Raw genomic sequence first — 22460 nt, forward strand, 5'->3', positions numbered from 1 at the left:
AATTAAAAGAGCTAAACTTTTTTTGTAATTAATCTTTTTTCATAAAATTTTCACCATGTTAATACAAATTCAAAGCTCTTTCGATGCATATATAATACTTTATTAAATAAATGGTTTGAAATTTTTACGCACATACCTACTATTATTATTTAATTGGTGTTTATAAACTAATTTAAATTAAATTAACTAAACTAAATAATTTAGTAAACTAAACTCTCGGTACTACCGTAAGTTTAATTTAAGAGTTAAATTACTAAAAGAATTTGATTTAAAAGAAAATCTAATTTAAAAAAAGTTGCAAGTCTTAAAATAAAATAATTGTATACAACTGTAAGGGAAGGGCAGGTTAGTTAATACGTTTTTTAGTTTTCTTCATTTGCTGAAAGGTTTTTATTAGAAAGTATTGTTTAAAGTGACCTAGCATAACTTTTATGTATCGTTTATGTGTGTGGACATCATGTGATGTTAATTGATACACTTCATAAGTAAGTCTTGTAAAAGTGATTTATTTTAAAAAACTATAAATAATAAATAAAATAGCAATATGTTCTTAAAAAAGTTGTTATAAAATAATTATAACATAATGATACAAAGTAATTGAAAAACATGAGATTTAGGGGCATTAAAATAAAGGCAATACAATATGAAATAAAGCAAAAACAACAATCATTACAAAAGTTGATAATAGCAGATTCTATGGTAAATTTGAATTAAATCATTTTAATATTCAGTTATTTAAAATAGACAGCATTTTTCAGGTTATTTAATGATCCATTTGTTCAAATTGCAATTAAATCTCAATTGAGCTGAATGATGTGAAGAGCCTCCTACAACTTGGTTGTGGTAGCGTGTAATGAATGACAGTTAGGGTGGCTTATAAACAACATTTTTTGAAAATGTCTGATGGTACCTCTTAATGATGTCCTATATAATAAATTAATACAAAATTTGAAAAATTTTTTTTAGGGGTCAATCAAGACCCTTAAACATCAGACGGTTCCCTAATATTTTGAAAAAAAAAGTTCTTTAAAAGCATTTCATGTTGGGTATCTAAAGAAGTGAAATTTTATAAAAATTTCAAAAATAATAAAATTTATGGAGACACAAATTAAAAAAGTTTATTTAAAAAAACCATTAAAGATGTACTTTTTTATTTTTTGTTAAAAAACAATTTATAAGCCATAAAATTTAAACTAGTAATCTTTATATGAAGTGTTTAATGTTTTGGGATGTTTTATAAAATTTCACTTATTTCTTTGAAATAAGTTGAAATGCCTGTTCAGGCTCTCAACTTATTTCCAAAGTATAAAACTAACCTGAAAAGTGAATATCATAAATATGTACTCCAACATGGGGGTGGGAAATTACTAAATTCTTTAAATACAGTTAAAGCAAAAGATAATTTTTTTTATTACTTGGTTTTGAAGATTTCACTTGTGATAATGCAAAGCACTTTTTTTTAAATATTATAAATACTTTGGTTTTCTACCTCTTAAAGTTAATAAGTGTGTGTTTTAACTAGCCATGCTTTTCAACTGACCTGCCTTTCCCCTATGTTATATAGTTGTTTATAACTATATGTTCACATTTGATTTTCTAGTTTAAATGGATGAAAACATTCTTCAATACCAACAGTATAGATATGAATTTAGTCTTAGTGTAGGGAAATACTGGAGAGACCTTGGACAATGCTTATCAGTTGATGATTGCTGTTTAGATGTGATAGACCATGAAAATAAATATTGTTATGAGAAAGCATATCAAATGTTGACCAAATGGTTAGAAATGACACCTAATCCATCATTAAATGATTTAAAAAAAGCTTTGGAAACTATGAAAAATCAGGATTTGATTGATAAACTCCAAAGTAATGTTTTTATCATTTCTTCAAGTTCCACAACATAAATTCTTATTATTTTTAAATATTTTTTTATTTTATTTGAATTTGTTATTGTTTTTTATTATTTGAATTTTATTTTTATTGAGTTAATTTTTATTATTTATTTTTAATTGTATTTTTTGAATTATTTTATTTTTTATCATTACTATTTAGTAAATTCATCAGAAGTAAAAGAAAGTAGTTCACGCGAAAAAGGTAATTAGTATAATTTTTTTTTAATTCTATTTATAAAACTCACTTATTGGTTTTACAAATTTTATATGTATTACACTGTGCTATAAAGACCGCCAGGTTTAACTTCTCCCCACCTTTAATTTTTTTTCATTTAAAAATAAATGTTACTTAAGTATGTTTTTTTTTTGTATTGGATAAATCTAAAGTAGATCAGAAGTACCAAAGAAATAATTTTTTAACCCGATTTACCCCCTTTAAGTGATAGTTACCCCCTGAAAAGATATAACTAGTTTGATTTATCTTTTTAAATCAATATCCTTTATTATCCTATTTAAAGTATTATAATATTATCTACTATAACTTTAAACTTAAAGTGATTTAAACTTCTAATACACCAGAGCCCTTTATGGTAATAATGCAAAGGTAAAATAACAAGAAAAAAATCAATCAATTCAAAAATATTAACAAAATGCAAAAATATTAACACAACTAATTATATATTGTAGTTTTTACATCTTATCTATTCAAAAAGTGGTTGTAGCAGATTTTTATAGTTTACCATAGTCTGTATGCCCAATCCTTCACTTATATCGAGACCAACTTGGTTCAAAGGCACTGTGAACAGCTTCTCTAGAAAAAAAAAGATATTTTGAACTCTTTTATAACTGAAGAAACATTGCTGCCTAATTCTTGTCCAAATGCGCACTCTTTAACCTCTGAAATTTTTCAGAGTCAAAGAACAATTGGTATTAAATTAGTTTGAGATGCTAAAAAATCTCTTTCTAAAATATCTTCTTTTTCTAAAAATTTTGTGGCATTATTGCCATCAAAGCCTATCCCATGATAACTACAAAGTAAAATATAATGTTGTTTCAGCCAATTCAAAAACATAGGACAATGATCTAAACATCATAAACCTGATCTAAAAGTAGCCTTCTAAGTAGTGTCACAATCCCAATAAGAAGTTGTAATTCTGGTGGTGGAACTAAGTGATTAATTTCGATTTCAGGATTTTTATCAAAATAAACAAGACAAGCACTAATGACATTTTAAAAATCTTTCATCTGCCCCATTTTAAACAAATAACTTGTACCAATGATCAAGAGAACCTAACATTCTTGAGGTACCAATTTCTAGTGTACATTCACCTTCACACCATATGCAGGCATATTTACCAGAATGAGAAGATAAGCCAAAGATGACGTTAGCACATTTTAAATGCAAAGTGATACGTAACATCATTTAGATTTAATATTCTCAAGATTTTCTGCAGATTTCCATGGTCTTCAGAAATATTTTCAACAATAGCAAGAATAAAACACTTTTTAACTCCGCTGTCAATGTGTATCTCATTTTTATTGATCTTGTCAAAGATCTTACAATTATAATTTACAATTACTTTAAGAAATCTTTGACCTCCATTAATGGATACACCTACCATACTGTAAAGAGGATCCAAGCCTCTTTCCATTAGAATATTGAGAATAAATTCAGAAGTGTCATGAATAAATACTATATCTCTTGCTACAGTTTCATCATTCCAAATAAATGATATGATATCTGATTAAAAGACTTACTGGAAGATTTATTGTCTTTAGTTCCAGCGGTTAAAGTTAACAGATTACCACATTAAAAATAAAGTATAATTAAATTAAATATTTTCTGAAACATACCCTTAACTAAATTTAAAATGCAAATGTTTCAAAAAAGTTAGCAATCCAAATAAATGTTTAACTATAAGTTATATAGTTTAGAAAATATATAAGTTTTTTTTAAATGTATAATTTTAAGTAGAGAAATTAAAGTTAAATAAATTTTTTATTTAATAAAGTAAAATGACTAAATATAATTTGGTTTAATGTATATTATTCTGACAATAATGTTTTGAATAATAATAAAAATTTATTTTAGCTAGATTTTGTTAAATTTTCTTAAATTTTAAAGATTAAAACAGTTTCAAAGGTGAAAGTTTATAAGATGGGCATTCAAGGTTTTTCTACAATATTTTATAACTCATTGTAAATCACATATAGACTCTTGAACTATTGAGGGAGAGGTTTTAAAATAAACTTTGTCTTCTCTAATTGAATTTTAAATTTCATTTTCTTACTTTAATATAGCTATATTTTATTAGATTTTAAATAAAACAAGAAATTTTATATATTTATTTTAATCATTTTTTATTGTTTAGATATTTTGAGCAATGCACTAAAAAATTATTATCTTGAAACTTATAAAACAATTGACGAAATTCAATCACCACTAAACACAATCTCCAAAGTCAACTTTTTAGATAAATTCGTTAACCTGTATGTTGTTGATGCTGTTAAGGTCCAAAAAGACGCAATTTACATTGCAGAGCGAGATCAATTTTTAAAGAAACAAATGAGTTATCCATCACTTCTATTTGAGAAGCATTTAATAGATCCGTCTTTATTTTTAATATCTGGTATTGCTGCTATTGGTAAAACATGGCTGCTTAGAAAATGTTTACTAGATTGGTCAAAGGGTCTTATTTGGAAAAAAATTGATTTTGTGTTTTACTTTGAGTGTAGAAAGCTTAATTTGCATGAATCTATTTCTGATATTAATCAATTACTTAATGTCTTTTACAAAGATATTTTTAAGAGTGTTTCTTTTGATTTCAATCAATTTAAACCATCAATCATGTTTATAATTGATGGCTTAAACGAGTTTAAATATTTTGATCAATTTATAAACAGTACACAATGTAGTTCAGATAATTTTCCTATTGTTAATGTCTTATCAGAAATTCATAAATACAAAGCTGTGATTTCAGGAAGAATAAATACTATATCACAGTACGAAAATGTAATCACAAGTTGTAGAGATAAGTTAACTATTAGAGTTATGGGTTATAATGAAAGTGGAATAAATTATTATTTGGAGAACAACTTAATAAAAAACACAAAAGACATAGTAGAAAATATTTTAGAAGAGTCTTTAGTTGCAAAAAGCATGGCAACAGTACCATTTTTTTTATCATGCATGTGTACAATTGTTGCCGACTTTAAAGAAAATTATAATTTTAGGAATCTCACCATGGCAGATTTGTATGCAAATAATTTTTTATACTTTTTTCAAAGACATATTTTCATGGAAAGTCATAAACCAGTTTTTAGAATGATGGAAAATGATCAAAATAAAAAATATATTTTTAACATATGTAAAATGGCTTATTGTTTTTTTATTGAAAGTAAAGCTACTTTTTCAAGTGCAGAAATGCAAAAATTTTTGTCTGATTTTGATCTTATTGAAAAGGATTTTGTTTTTATTGAAAAGATTGTAACAGATTACGGTGTTTATTACCAGTTTTGTCAGCTAGCAATGATGGAGCTATGCGTCTCTATTTATGCATACTATAGTTTTAGTGGGAATGAGATTATGAAAAATCCAAAGTTGAATACTTGTTTATCAATTATATGTGGTTTATTAAATAAAAATGAATATAGTTTTATTAAATACTTAGCTAATTTGACAAATCCACATACTGAAAAGATATCTTTGAATCATGTTATTAGTGAGTTTATTTTCTTAGGTTTATATTGTTGTTGTTATGAATGTTTTTTATTGAATTTTTCTAAAATGTGATAAAGTTTATTTAAAAGTAAATATAATATAAAAAATGGGTGTAATATAAATGGTTGGAATCAAGGGCACCCAGATTTTTCTATGAGGAGGGGGTTAAATATTAGGAAATTTTTTCAAGGGTAAGTTAATAGCATAAAAATTGTGCTGGCCTTATTAAGCAATTGTTACAGATTAAGATAAACTTTTTAAAAGAAAACAAAACAAATCTAATCCATTTTGTTCAAAATAACCAGTTTTAAAATGATATACAATAGATATGAATGATTTACACGATGATATTTATCTAGGTTTTTAAGCCATCTTATCTAAAATCTCGTTCCGAATCTACATTTCAACATTGCTTTTATGATATATAAATTCTCTCTGTTCAATAAAATGTTGTGTAGCTTTCTTCTAGTTGTTTAACTTTTCAGAACTCAAACTTCCTGCTTTTTGATGCTCCATTATGTTTGTTGTAGCTCAACCACTTCTGCTCATCCAATATCATCCAATAGCCACCAAAGTTGAAATTTTAAATTTCTTTTACCTCATGATGGAAAAAAATTTTTAGGACTGTTACTGTTAGTTTATCTAAAAAAATCAATTTTTTTATTATTCACTAAAACTGCGTCAACATAATTGCCAATATTGTAAATATTTCTGTCTTGTTATCCTGATTAATAACTTCTAATTCAAGTCATATTGGTAAGAGTTTTTTTTTTAATTTCTTTGCTAATCATTTTAACAAATAGTATCATTTATACATTTATTAAATTTTTAATTATTTTAAATCTTTATTTTTATTTAAATTAACCGTCAATGAATTATGATTATATATATTATTGACTTAAATTTATTTTATAATTCACTCACAAATATCAAAAGATTTTTTTAGTATTTATTGCATAAAAAATGACAACTTTTAAAGAAATTAAAGAAAAAGGCATTTTTACAAAATCTTTTAATATTTTTTTGTTTATTTGTTTAATGAAAGGTTAAGTATATTAAGTATACATCTTTATTATTATTAAGTATATGCCTTTAATGTTTTTTGAGGCCATTTAAACGGTTCATTTGGTCTGAGAATCTGATCTGTAATTGCTTCTTGTAGACCAGTGCCATGCCCAGATGTAATCCCATACAGTTTGACTGTTATTGCTCCCATACTAACACACCCAAACTAAAAATTCCGTAACTTCCAATAATTCTAAGGTTCAACATTGAATAAAAGCAAATAAACATTAAATTTTTTTTTTTTTTTGTTAGCTGTATATTACATTTTATAACTATAATTATAGTGGTGAACTTTATCAAGGTTGCCTACCTTTATTTTATATATAAGCATGGAATTTTATTTACTTGAATTTAAGGAATCATTTTTATAGGCTAGGGTGGGTTAATTTTGGTCTATGTATAATGTGGGTTTAATCAACATTTATCAGTTTTTCAGAAAAACGGCTTTAGGTAAAAGCTTAGGTTAAAAAAGCTCTCTAAATTTTAATTATCAGCTTACTAGGTAAATTTTTAAGTATATTTTTTATTCGAAATGCACATACATTCAAACAGATTTTTATCAAAAACTCTGAACTTCAAAAAAAGGGTATTAAAAATGGGTTTTAACATAAAGGAAATGCTTTATCTAGAAGAAAAATTACTTATTAGGTTCAAGTAGATTTAAGACAGAATGAACCTTAGTTTTTATGAAATAAGCAACATTGTTGGGTGGGGTAATGTGGGTCTATATGTAAATGTATATCCTCTTGCTAAGAATCTAATACCTATAGAACAATAATTACTTTTAAAATAAAAATTTGCATAAATAAGATATCTTACTATGTTTCTGGATTTATTTTTCTGGAGTCATGTTGCTATGGGTTTATTTAAATAATCAATAAAGCAGGTCTTGTTTTAAATTAAAAAAATGCTTAACACATTATTTTAATGAGTCATAAAAATCTCTTTATTTTTTTATTTTTTCAAGACATTTGTTAAATTATTGCAATATAATAAATTAGTGCAAAGCGGGTTTAATTAAAAAAATAAATCAATTAACAAAAACAATGTTAAAATGCTGCTATGGAATGTTTATTTTTTTTTAATTTTTTTTTTAATATTAAATAATTAAATTTAATATTACATTTTTTTAAATGTTTGGTATAAACAACTTTCTTTGTTTTTTTAACATTTGTTTAAATGAATTAAAATATGTTAAATTTTTTGAAATTATTTTGATTTGTAATATATAATGATTTTTTATTTTCACTAAGTTAGAGAGTAACAAGTGAAAAGATTAAGTTAATTTATTTACTTTATTTATCAAAAGTTAATCACTTTATCAGCAATTTTTCTGTGAAAGCAAAAAATATTTTAGTTGTCCTACTACCATTTATTAAAAAATATATATTGATGCGGTTACATTTTATATACAATACATTTGCCTTATGTTAAAAAGTTTAACGTAGGTTTTGTGCAAATTTTTGAAGCAGCTTCGGAACACATTTACAAGGAATTAAATTTTTAGTAAAAAAAAAAATGTTTAGGAAGAAGTGTAAAAAACTTTTTCAGCGTAGCAGTTTTGAAGAATATTGAATTTTTATTATGTAAAAATGTTGTTTTTGTAGAATGGTAAGTAATACATAACACAAAAACTTTTGTTTTATTTTTGATTAAGCTTTTGTTTTAAATTCATCATGCTTTAACTTTTTATAATTACTTTGACTTTCAAAGTTGGATATTATAAATTTAATATGGAGAATTAAAATGGGATTTATTCTATAAATTTAGAAAAGTGGTAAAAAAAACTATGGAAATTGAACCACAAAACAGCTCTACATTCTTTTGAAAACAGCTAACAGATCTAAAAAAAAGTAGCGCTTTGAACGAGTAAAATTCTTTTGTACTTAAAACATCTATTAAAGTACTATTACGTTTAAACTTTTGATCAAATAATTTATATATAATGCATACTCAATGACTTCAGTCGTATTTAACTTAAAGTTGGTATATTTTATTATTATTATGTTAATTCACCTCCCCAAGGTTGAAAAGGCCATTACCCATTACAGACAAGGAGGCTACTTAATTGTGATTTTAACCCTTTCTCAATGATTTCATGTAGTTTACTAAAAAGCATGTCTAATCATGATTTTAAGATTTTCTTAAAAAAATTAGTTTTTTGCTATAATATTTGCTCGATATTAAACAAGGGCAAATTAAGTATTGTGGTTGCAAGTTGTGTTATCTGGAAATGCTTCTGGTCTTTTTTTTAGTTTTTTAAAAACTGTCAACTCTGTTTTTATAAAAAAACTCAATTGTTGTTATTCAATAAAAAATGTACATTAATCTTAAAATTATCATAAAAAATCTTATTACAAAACCATGTTATTATTTTTATTATTGTTATTAAAAAATGATTTAAACTTTAATAGCTTGGATAAATTGCCAGATAAAACTAGAAAAATAAAGCATACAGTACAATCTAATATAAAAAATGTAACAGCTGCAAATCACAAATGTCTATTGAAACTTGTGGTGATCAAATATTTAAATAAAAAAGTCTTGACTACTTTTATATCTTATATAAATCTTTTTTAATATCAATATATATAAATCAAAATAATTGTCAATTAAATGCTCGTAACTCTAGCACATATATTTATACAAAGTTAAAAACAATGGTGTTTAAAAATAAAGAAAAAGTAATTTAAGTCACGTTTTTAATTCATTTTTTTTATCAAAATTCAATATTTATTATCATTGTTTTTATTATCAATTAACTAATGTTTAACTGAAAACATCAAAATTTTTAAATAAAAAATTCTTCAAATTTTCCCCCTAACAAAAATCGTATTTTAATTTTTCGCGCAATGTGCAAATAGCTTTAGTATAATTTTTAATTGGTTGATTTTAAGATTACCATGAAATTTCATGGATCTTTAGTAACTATTATTTTAACTTTGTTTTTTATCTATAATACTTGAAATAATTGGTACTAATAAATAATTGGTTAAACACACATTAAATTAAAATATGTAAGTTTCTACTGTTATTATTGTTTTGTTATTTCATAAATTTATGCAATATGATAAATTTACCCATTCATTAAAACAGTGTTCTTGGTTTTTAATGACAATAATAAAACAAAGAATTTGAAGACCAGAAATTTTTTACAGATATCTAAATTTGCAATCACTTAATTTGCCCCTTGATCCATGGTCGCTGAAAAAAAAGGTTCAAATTATACCACCATACTGTACTGTTATAAATTAAATTGCGTTGTTAGCGTGTTTTTAAATTTTGCATCTTTTTCTCAATCTTTTAAATAATAACAAAAATTACTAAAGAAATATAAATTTGTTTTTTGAAAAAGATTAAATTTCTCTATTATTTACTTATATTACTATGATTTAAAATATTTTATACATAGCATAGTAATCTTTAGTTTGTTTTATCACAATTTAGTTTTTTTGTTTTGTTTTAAATGCTTAATGAACTGTTTTTAATAAAGATCGTAAACAGTTTATTTGATACATTTTATCAATTACCCATAAGATAAACATTTGTAAAAATAATAATAAAAAGTAAACATCATTTGTGTTCATAAATTAAAACTTATGTAATACAAGCTTATTGTGATTTTGAATTCAAATAAAAAGTTTTAATTGCATAAGTAAAAAAATTTCTCTTAAACAAAAACTTGTTTCTTACAACAAAAAATGAAGATAAAACTTCATGAAATTTTACCTAAGTCTCCATTATAGATTCAAATGTGTAAAAGTAACTATAAAAGGTTACTTTTCTCTAATGGAGACTTACATAAAATCTTAACATTTTTACATAATAAATCAATTTGCAAATAAAAAGAAAATAATTATTTATTTAAAAAGTGTTGGAAAACCATTTTACATTACTTCAAAGTTAAATTTAAATTTTTAATTTTTAAAATCATACTTATTTAAGTTTTTTGATTTAAAATATTTATTTAAATTTTTTAGTATTAGTATTAGTAATTAGTAATTGCTGTAACTGGTGTGAATTAGTGAGTGTGCGAAATTTCATTCAAAGTATATTTTTAAGTATATAATTATTAAAAAAAAATAATAAGGACCTTTTTTTTTTGAAAGAAGGGGGGAAGGACTTTCACAAATGATATTGCTTAAACAATGGCTGGGTATGGCACTGTAGACTTGTTTTTGCTGCTTCTCTTTTTATAGACTCGTTCCATAACATAGACTTTTGCTCTATAGTATGTCACTTTAAATATATTTAAAGTGACATACATCCACTGACTTAAATAGAGATGAAAGCATTGAAGTGTTCATACATTGACTGAGAGATTTGGTATGCACAGACTCAAAATCTGTTATACTATTTTTGTTTACTACAATTATCATGGCTACTTTTTTTTTTATTATTTTGGAAAAAAGGAAGTTATTAAAACCATATTTTAAATTCATATTGGTTACAATTTTTATCTTACATTTTAACAGTTATTGAATGCTATATAATGAAAAATATTTTTTTTAAGCAATCAAACAGGGTAATTCCATGTAAAAGTGGGACAGTCATTTCAGTCACCCCTTGTATTTTCTTTTAATTTTAACCAGTGGTACCTATTAATGAAACATGTAAAAATGTAAAATTTGAGCTCCCAAATCCAAATGGTTCAAAACATCATAATGTTTTGAAATTCAGCCCAAAACATTCCTTTCTTAATGAAGTCTGCCATTATGAACTTTGTAGTAGTACTTTTAATTGAATAATTTACGATCTAGTGAAAGAATGTGGCTAAAATTGGTACCTGACCATTTTTGAGGGTGCTGAATTCAAAAATGTTGATAAAATAGTAAAATTTAAATTTTTTGATAGTTATTTTTTTATTTTTTGTTCTGTTACCATGGGTTGCGCTTTCATTAATTCCTGGAGTTGCCCAAGTCTCATGGATTCGATTTTTGTTTTAAATGTATTAGGTGATCCTAGGCTATCTTTATAAAAAAGATGGTTTTGGTTTCTGAAAGCATAATAAAGATATGTCATTTTGAAATTTAAAAATTTCTTTATTTGGCCGCTATTTTCTATTATAGATTTTATAGCAATACTTTTTGTGAGAATAATTTAAGTTCTAATAGAGAAATATGACTGAAAATCTGTACCTGACCATTTTTAAAGGTGTTGAATACAACGATGAAGAGAAATTAACCTAATTCCTATTATTTTAGAATAATTTTTGAATTTTAAAATGTCAACAGTCCTTTTTTTTTCTTGTAACCATAGTTTGCATTTCACTTATTTCTGGAGTTGCTTTACTCATTGTGAAATAAGATATTCTGAACAAGTTTAGGTGTCTGAAAGAAAACAAAAAATTATATTGCTTTGCATAACTTGCATATTTATGATCTATGTTTTTAAAAGTATGCATGGAAATATAGTTTACTATACAACACATTGAAAAAATAATTTCTTTTTTTATTATTCTAATAATTAGGTATTATTTCAAAATATTGGTTGCGTGATAATATTTTAGGTTACATGCTCAAATGTTGTGTTAAAAAATAAGAAACTAAAATGCAAACTTTTTTGAAAAATATCAAAAACCTGCTTTATTGAAGAAAGCTCAAAAATAATAATGAAAAAGATTAACCAAATATTACTAAAATTGAAGTTTATATCATTTGAATAATGAAAATAAAATATTAATCAACTTTCACTGAAAAGATAAAACTTCTTTAAATAGAGTTTCATCTTCTTTTGAGATTTGATACTGACACCTAGAAGATGTTAAAGGTGTTTTAACAAGAGAAATGACATTTCTTCTTGGCACCCAGCAATTATCATCCCGCTTTGGCCAGTAGTACGACAGACTTGGATAATGTGGATGCATAAACTTTACCATAAAATCATCATTCTCTTTATCAACTTCAGAAACCATACCGAGCCAGTAAAAATTGTCATATTTGCAAAATAGGTATTGTGACATCATAACATTGTCAATTTTAATAATTGGGCAATTCCCAAATTAGTGAAACCAGAGAGCTAATTTTTCAAACATGTTATTTTGACAATCTTTTTGCATATTTTCATTAAAAACATACTAAATTTACATTTTAGAATAAATTTAGAAGTTTTTGTAAAGTGTATAGAAAAATATTGACATATATTTTTATTGTTCATAAATTTCTTAATTTTTCAATTTTTAATAGCAGTGTATTATATTTCATTTATTATAATAAACAATTATCTAATATAATGTTTATTACATAAAGTAAAATGTTTATTACATAAAATCATTATCATAACTATTTTTTTATAATTCAAACAGAAAAAAAATATTTTGAAAGAATATAGATAAATATATTTTACAAATTAGTAAATACCCTTGTGGTGATGTCACATGCGTAACAAAAAAAAACTAAAAGTTTTATTTGTGACCGAAATACAACGAATATTTAAAAAATATTTTTAATTATAAGCAAAAATATTAAAGAAATAAAATAGAAAAAAAAAATTTATCGTATTGCAGTGCTATACCTAAAAAAAAGGGAAATAAATTGGGTCACCCATGTAACGCAGTTTTATCGTTAATGTTATATGTACAACATTAAACAAAATAAAAATAATAAATTCTAGAAACCAAGAAATAAATATTAGAAGTGGATTAAAACAAAATGATAAATAATATATGATAAAATAAAAATACCATTTTTAAATATCTTTAACAAGAATTGATATAATTTAGTTTTATTTAAATTTTTTAATAAATTGAACAAGAAAACCACAACAAAGTGTTTTTTTGTAATTTACTTTCAATTTGAATCTGTTATGACATAACATATATAAATTATTTAATTAATAAGATACAGTAAAATAATTACATAAATAAATAATTAATTTTAAGTTTATTACAAGGGCTAATAGTTTTCTGTTTTAAGTTTAAGTTTATATATAATGAAAATAAAAGTATCTGGAGCTGACAGATTGAAAAACTACAGAGAAAAATGAAAAGCTGACAAAGAATATTCTACTAAAGAAAATGAAAGGATTGAAAAACTGAGAAAATTAAAAGTTGCTTAAATGAAAAAAGCAGAAAAAACCTTGTATAAAGAAAAAAATCGAATGCAAAAACAAATAAGTAGACAAAAAATTAAAGAACAAATAAATAAATCAATAGCTTCAAGTTTAAATAGTTGCAGTCCTTACCAATGCAGTCAGACCTTAGGAAAAGCTTTATCAAAATCAATGAGAGTTCTCCCAAAATCTCCAACTAAACATAAAGTTGTTGTACAAGGTTTGGCAAATCATGTTGGTTTTATTTTTAAAAATAAAATTGAAAAGAAAAGAAATTATCAAGTGATACCAATAAAAATGATAAGTTAGTAATTGATTTTTATTACAGACCAGATATTGTCTATGCAATGCCCGGTCTAAAAGATAAAATCACAGTGTGGGAAAACATAAAGAAAAAGAAATTGAGAAAATACTTTTTGACAATGTTTTTGAGAGAGGCACGTGCTATTTTTCAATCAACCTATGGAGAGCTTATGCCTTTTTCTACTTTTTGTAAACTGAGGCCTGAAAATGTACTACTTTTAGAAGACACACCTGTAGACCAGTGTAAGTGCAAATTGCATAAGAATTTTCAATTATTACTTAAAGCATAATGCATCAACTATAATAGTTCATGGTGGTTAATCATTAATTAAGCATGTTAGATAATCTCTATAATTCACAGCCACTTAATTCATCTTGTTGGCGCGGAAACTGTCTGCAATGCAAAAACACAGTAAAAAAATCACTTAAAAATTTAAATCCAGCTGAACAGGTCGCGTGGCTACAGTGGAGCAAAAATGAATCTGGTTGTCTTCAATTGCAATCAAAAAATGGGTGCAAGGGGGAAGTAATAGAGGAATTACTATTTTCTTTATCTAAATTTCAAGAACATGTTCAAATAAAAAGAAATCAAGCAGCTGAATTCGACAACGACAAGAGGAAGTTGCTTTTGCAATGGCATATGTTTGCAAATATCAAAATGAAGTACAAAGTGCATTGTGGAGTAGAAAATCAGTTCAATTATTGACAGGTGCTGTTTTCTTTAATAATGATTGCAAACATATCTCATCTGTTCAGACACAAAAGATAAGGGCAAAGATAGTGTTTACTGCTTTATTGAGAAATTATATGAACGACTAATGTCTGAAAATTGTAATACTGATACTGAAACTCTTTTCACTGATGGCCCATCTTTAGAATTTAAAAATAAATTTATGATGAAATTACTCAACCAGTTATCTTTCCAGTATAATAAAACATTTGAATGGAAATATTTTGCAACTTCCCATGGAACGGGGGTTGTAGATGGTGTTAGAGGAAGAGTAAAGTCACTTGTCCGAATGAAATGTATGAGCAAGAATGAGAAAGTATGTGTACAAACATCTATGGATTTTTTCAATGTTCTGAAACCATTAATGGTATCTACTACTATTCTCCACATTAGCAATGATGAAATCAGTTGTAAAATAGACAAAGAAAAACCTTGGTTAGAAGTCAAAAAAACACCAGGCATTCGAAAAATTCATCATGTTAATGCTTCAAAAGGATGTTTATCATTTTTCAAAACTAGTGATTTAAGATCATCTGATTTTCAAATAAAATATGTTAATAATGTAATCCTTAAAATAACACCTACATCTTCGGAAATGGCTAATAATGATTGGTGCTCTGTGCAGAACGATGATACTATGTATACTGGTAAAATAAAGCTGAAAAAATTAAAACTTTGAAAAAACAATCATTTAAAAGTGCTATTAAGTTGGATCTTCAAGTATATGCTTCATGTTAATAAAATATGAATTAAAAAAAAAGTTTGTTTTAAATTTAAAAATTCATTTAAAATTCGTACACACATAACAAAACTTGCCACACATGTAACACAAAAGTTTATAATTTATTTCAATGAAGGTCTTGTAATTATGACAAATGAAAAATAATTTATAAACACCAATATTTTACCATTAACAGACCAATATTTTTTTTTTAATCATAGCCAATCAGCAGAAAATTGTAATCAAAGTTCGAAATTCAAAATAATGTTTTCGTATGCCTCACACAGCTATATCCCCTACTAATATAATTGCAATATATATCTTGCATATCTTTATTAAACTTTTTTTTATAGCCTCTTATACTGCAAAAATTTTGTACCAGAGTCACACACATAACATGAGAATTGCCCAATTTTATATTTTTGTTTTTTGAAGAAGTCAAATGTTAAAGCAAAATCATCATCTGATACCCTTTTCATTTTTATAATTAAATGAGAAAATGTTATAAATTGATGGAAACTTCTTGTCCCAGGAATGGTGGTTGCTATTAAAAGTCTATCAGTAAGTTTGTTTCTTACTAGCTCCATTTCTTCAGCAGTGGCATACATAAACGAAATCCCACTAATTGACTTTTGACAGTATTCAAACATTGCTTGAGAAGACAGTATATGACCTGTGGTTGGAATCTGCAAGCTAGCTGTTGCAACAAGCCTTTTAACAGTGCCACCTATTCCATCACATGGAGATTTGCCATGGCTTGTTGCAAAGAAATTCCAGATGCAGCGAACAGAAAAATCTTGAGCGTGGTGACATAAATTGTAAAAATGTTCGCAGTTTTTGTACTGCCCTGCACAGCCATCAGAAAAATAATGAATTTTTGTAATTGTGGGACAAAGATGCGTTTTTATATGATTAATGGTTTTATGCATAAATTCATTGGATAAATCCAACATTATGATTCAAATCATCTGAAATAACACAAAAAGAAGATATTTCCAATTTCACTTTCTTGTAGTCGATGACAACTGGATGAAGGGAACATTGACTCTAGCTCCAATGATAACACTGTATCTTGTGTTACTACAAAAGTGTAATTCTCTGCAAAATCTGCCAGTACAATAGCTTCATCAATACTAATCGTTTCTTAGAGATGCTTTAGATAGCTAGATTGTGATTTTGCTATAAATGAATGAGAAGTCATATTATCAAGTTTTTCACACAAGAGCTCTATGAATTTAATGGAGGTTTTATTATTAATAGTTCAGTTCTATCTGTTGTTGTCCACTGTTTGAAATCCACTGACTGTTCATTTTCATCACTTCCATATTGCTCTTTTGGATCATCATTTTGTGTGAGATACTGCTGGAAATAATTTTGGGCAGCTTGTATGCCAGGACAACTATTGCATCGGTGAATCATGCAAACTCTAGATTTTCTGCTGCAGACAATCTTTTCAATGATTTTATGGTAAGATGTTTCAAGGCCTATAGCACTCAACATTAATTTAACATTTTGGTGTATTGTACACACACAAACAGAATGTGTACCTTTTGGACCAGCAAGGATGCACCATTTAGACCGAAGACTGTAAAATTTAGAAAATCCAATTTTATGGCCTGGGTATTTTGTCTTATATGCCACAGCTCTTTTAAGTTATACAAAATCAATTTTTTTGACATTTTTTTTCCCCAACACTTACACAGTCTTTTTTACCTAGCATTTGCCTTGAATACTCATTGTCACAGTAAAAAAGCTTTACAAGTTCTATAACATCTTTACTGATTCGGTGCCGTTCAACCACGTCAGGGTATGCTATGATCCCTTTTTGGTTGTGTAAAAACTTTGCATTTTGAATTTTGTGTTTAGAAACTGAAAACTCTGATAGACCAAGATTTTGGGGTTAATGTCAAAATTCGAAGTTGCTGCCTTCTGTTAGAAACCTAAATTTTTTCTTTCATGCATTCTACAAGGAAGTCTATATCGCCAGCTTTGGTTTGAATTTCCTTTAAAACTTCATTTTATTGGTGCAACAAGATCGGATTCGGTTACATCCAGAGCAGTTGCAAGCTTCTTAATAACTGCTTCTTCAACTTGCTTTACCTTTCTCTTTCCAAATAAAGGCTTGTTTGAGGTTTTGGGTAAATGAACTTTTAGAGGAGACACTTCAAGTTCGCATAAAGCACTGTTGAGCAATGATCTTGTTGATTCCAGTATAATTTCTTTTTCCACATTTTCAGTTAATTTTATCTCCAACTCATTCTCTTCTGATTCTTCACTTGATGCTAATTTATGTCTGCATTGTGGACAAAGTTTTTCACCTGGAACTACGAATTTGCCTTTGTTGCATAGGTACTTTGTTGTATCCAAGTTGATTTCACCAAGACTACCTAAAAAAAGGGAAGAACTCTTTCAATGTATATAAAAATTTTAATAAAACCTTAAAAAGTTTGAAGTTGTATGGCATTTCATGGCTGTTTGCCATGACTAAGAAACTGAATTACAAAGCAAGATTTAACAATTATTTAATCTAAAATTAAAATAATTTTTTTTTATTGAAATTTGTCATTGTTAACTGTTGTTACCTTAATAAACTATTTTCACACACCACAATTGAACCCATGAGATTTAAAAGTCACAAAAAGATTACTTTATCCTAGTTTCCTAGGTATCCAGGAGCTCTAAAAATATAAATAAGTTTATGGACTACTAATAGGAAAAAAATTAAGACTTTAAGGTTAGAGGAACAATCTTTTTTTGAACCCGGAGTCCTAAAGTATAATGGCGGCAAGCACTCTGGGACTTCAGGACTCTGGGCTTAAAAGCAATAAGTTTTAAGTCATTAAATCTCATGAATTTTTTTCTTATAGCAGATCATAAGTCAACAAACATGTTTAGAGCTTCTTGACATTACAGATTTGGAAAAAGTAGAGATATAAAGCCAGAGTCCTTTTGGGACTCCGCATCCCTGGTAATATAATACCATTTTAAAATTCAAAAATTATTCTAAAATATTAGGAATTAGGTTAATTTCTCTTCATCTTTGTATTTAACACTATTAAAAATGGTCAGGTACAAATTTTCAGTCAAATTTCTCTACTAGAACTTAAATTATTCTCACAAAAAGTATCGCTATAAAATCTATAGTAGAGAATAGCAGCTAAGTAAAGAAATTTTTTGTCTAAATTTTAAAATGACATATCTTTATTATGCTTTCAGAAACCAAAACCATCTTTTTTATAAAGATAGCCTAGGATCACCTAATACATTTAAAACAAAAATCGAATCCATGAGATTTGGGCAACTTCAGGAATTAATGAAAGCTCAACCCATGGTAACAGAACAAAAAATTTGACTGGCCATTTTAAAATAAAAAAATAACTATCAAAAAATTTAAATTTCACTATTTTATCAACATTTTTGAATTCAACACCCTCAAAAATGGTCAGGTACCAATTTTAGCCACATTCTTTCACTTGATAAATTATTCAATTAAAAGTACTACTACAAAGTTCATAATGATGGAAGTGGAAAAAAATAGGCCATTTTAGGCTGAATTTCAAAATGTCATAACTTTTGAACCGTTTGGATTTGGGAGCTCAATCTTTACATTTTTTTTGTTATATTGATAGGTACCACTGGTTCAAATTTGAAAGAAATCTGAGTGGGTGACTGAAAAATTTCAATTTTTTGTCCTACTTTTACATGGAATTACCCAACAGCAGTTAAGTTAGGTAGCTAAGGTTTTTGCTATTTTTACATATAAAATTAGGAATATTGCTAACATATGTTTGTCTGTTTAGATGTTAAAACTTTGGAAAGAGTCAGTCTAATAAGGAAACATCTTCTAATAGTTATCCAAGTAACCTTTATACTATAACATAAGTACAGTTATGATTTTTTCAAGTGTAAGGGTGTCTGGCGAGGGGTTGCCACCATGGTAAGTGTCTGGCAATGGATGGCATGATTTCTAATACTCCTCTGAAAAAATTATAAGAAAATTATGTTTTATGATTTAATAAATTTTAGCCGATATTTTAAACACCTTTGGCATCTGTTACCAGCCAAAGCCACTACGATCTAAAGTACATATTTAACCATTGTTCCTTTTGTGTTCAATGCATGCGCTGAGAAATTTTTTTTGCTTTTATAAAATAACATGGGTGGAACTAAGTAAAGAAATAATACTCAACATTTATTTTGTGATCTTCAAGATAATAAATTGAGTTTATTAAACATTTGTATTTTTGTCACTGATGTATTTCACTATGTTTTTAAATTTTTTACTATTTCCAGTATTCAAATCATTAAAATTAAATCTCAAGTATAAATGATTTTAAAACTATTTGTCCAAAATGAATGTCAATACACATTTCTTTATAACTATTTCTAGATTCACAAAACTTCCTTATTATTTGGTTCTTACAATATTAGATAATAAAGTAGAAAAATCAAGAAAAGAAATGCATAAAATTAAACCAATGGGTCATATTATATTAAATCACCTTATGGTACCATTTTAAATTTGCTTCAAATTTTGACCACCCACAGTTTTTATGAAAAAATCACAATCCACCTGAAATTTTGTACAGTGATAGTTTATCATCCAAGTAACATAATTTTGAAGGGGTGTTTTTTGCTGATTTAAAGCAATTTTTGAGTAGTTGTACCTCAAAGTTGCTAAATATTGAAATATTAGAAAAAATTTTGGAAACTTCAATGTGCTTTAGTTCAATACCTACATAAGGCAGTGCCATTTCTTTGTTACTTTTGTGTACTTAGAGTTTAAAAGTTTATTTATTTACAAAATCATGGTGTAAAAGTTAATTTAACACTTGCAGCAGGTTGTTAAAACTTTTTTTTAAAAATATGAAAAATTACACTTACTATGCATTCGTAGAAAGGAGTTTAAATAGTTGAAAAAAGTTATGAAAATTTTTGCTGTGGAGGTTCTAGTATAGGCAACCACCAAAAAAACATGAAGAATTATACTTTTATGACATGGTTGGATCCCTATGACCTAGGTGTATATTTTTACCTTTTCCCTAAACAAATATACTCAGTTTTTCCTTAAATGATATAATTAATGTCTTAATTTAATTTATTTGATATGATTTTGAAATATGTATTTAATTTATATGATTTTGTTTAATTTTATTCATAATTTAATTTGATTGTAAATTGATTCAATTTGAGTATAAATTGCTTGGTTTAAATTGCAGTATATATATTTAATTTAAGCGTAATAATCATAATTTAAAAAAATACTCTCAAGTTCTTAACACCAGGGAGGGGGGGCAACACTTGAACTTCGTTATAAGTTTGTATTGTCCAGGAAAAAAAGATTTTGTTCCTGCGCGTATAAATAATATAAAAGTTCATAAACAAAAGGCATAATATTATTTCATTTAAAGGAACTTTATCTGGAATTTAACAAGTTTTTAACACAAAGTTAGGTTTAGCAAGTTCTGTGAACTAAATGGTGAATCTCAGATGGCAGTTGTGGAAGTCACTCAGTTTGCATATGTTTTTTTTTCCATCAAAATGCTAAGTTGATGTGCCCTACTTTACCTAAGGGGCATTTAATATATAACAAAGATTTGATGAAAGTATGTGTTTGTAGTATAGATGCTCAAAGCTGCATGTTCCAATCGTCCTGGTAAAGTAAATTTACAGACTTGAAAAATGTGTTTAAAATTAATGATTTTGATAATCAGATCATATACTAACCAGGAATGTGAAGTCCCAAATGGACTCCGGCTTTATATCTCTACTTTTTCTAAGTCTGTAATGTCCAGAAGCTCTAAACATGTTTGTTGACTTATGATCTGCTATAAGAAAAAAATTCATGAGATTTAATGACTTGAAACTTATTGTTTTTAAGCCCGGAGTCCTGAAATCCCAGAGTCCTTGCCGCCATTATACTTAAGGACTCCAAGTTCAAAAAATGATTGTTCCTCTAACCTAAAAGTCCTAATTTTTTTCCTATTAGTAGTCCATAAATTTATTTATATTTTCAGAGTTCCTGGGTACCAAAAACTTGGATAAAGTAATCTTTTTGTGACTTTCAAATCTGGAGTCCTTTTTGGGACTCTGCATCCCTGATACTAAAAATAGGTGTCAACTGAACAAGCTGTACCTGTCACAATCCAAGAAAGCATTATTAAAAATAAAAACTATAATTGAAACTTTGTATGATCTTTGTCACCAGCACTTTATCAAAGTAGCACAATAGCAGTATATAACACAATAATAGTAACACAAATGTTAGATTGACTCACCTGTGTTATTCTTATGGGTTTTGCAGAGAACTATAGTTTTTGTGTGCAAGATACTGTACGAGGTTTTAATGGGAAGCCAATCAAGCTACCTAGCATTCATTTGCTATTTATTACAAAGATGAAAAAGATCAACTCAAATGTGAATTCTATTTTATAATAACTGATCATATTTGTATTCCCAAATAATAGTTCATTGTTTTTTCACAAAGTTACTCCGTATGGTTAAAATCCAACTACACGCGATCAATAAAATGAAATACTTTAGTGACTGTCCTGTGTCACAGTACAAAAATTACAAGTGTCTATAAAACTTAACTTTGTACCACCTTAAAGATCACAATGTAAATACTGAGCATCACACACACATATATATATATATATATATATATATATATATATATATATATATATATATATATATATATATATATGTATATATATATATATATATATATATGTTATAAAAAGAGAAGCAGGGAAATGAGTCTAAGAGGACCAATTACAAATCAGATACATCTCGAGCATCTCTTTTCCATAACTAAAGCTTGTTCATACCATATGCAACACAAAGTTTTCTTACTTCTACCTCCTACCAATATTTTCTAAAGCTGGTACCTCTCTACATGCTAATACCCAAACCAATTTAATGTTCTCTGACAAGTTTTGTTCTATACATAATTTTTTCTAATCTCTGTCTAA

General features: G+C 26.5%; 1 protein-coding gene across 6 annotated transcripts in view; it reads left to right on the top strand.

The window, feature by feature from the left end:
• The first annotated feature begins 214 nt into the window (after window positions 1-214).
• LOC136089276 (NACHT, LRR and PYD domains-containing protein 9B-like) overlaps window positions 215-22460 on the top strand; it is a 29391-nt gene continuing 7145 nt past the window's right edge. For 3 of the 6 annotated variants that reach the window (XM_065815145.1, XM_065815150.1, XM_065815149.1), the window contains exons 1-4: window positions 215-345; window positions 1601-1867; window positions 2054-2095; window positions 4266-5615. In XM_065815145.1, coding sequence (XP_065671217.1) covers window positions 1606-1867; window positions 2054-2095; window positions 4266-5615 — 1654 coding nt within the window. In that variant the 5' untranslated portion in view covers window positions 215-345; window positions 1601-1605. The other 3 variants (XM_065815148.1, XM_065815147.1, XM_065815146.1) reach the window with 2 other exon arrangements.

This window comes from Hydra vulgaris, chromosome 13 (genome assembly GCF_038396675.1).
Source record: "Hydra vulgaris chromosome 13, alternate assembly HydraT2T_AEP".
Taxonomy (NCBI): domain Eukaryota; kingdom Metazoa; phylum Cnidaria; class Hydrozoa; order Anthoathecata; family Hydridae; genus Hydra; species Hydra vulgaris.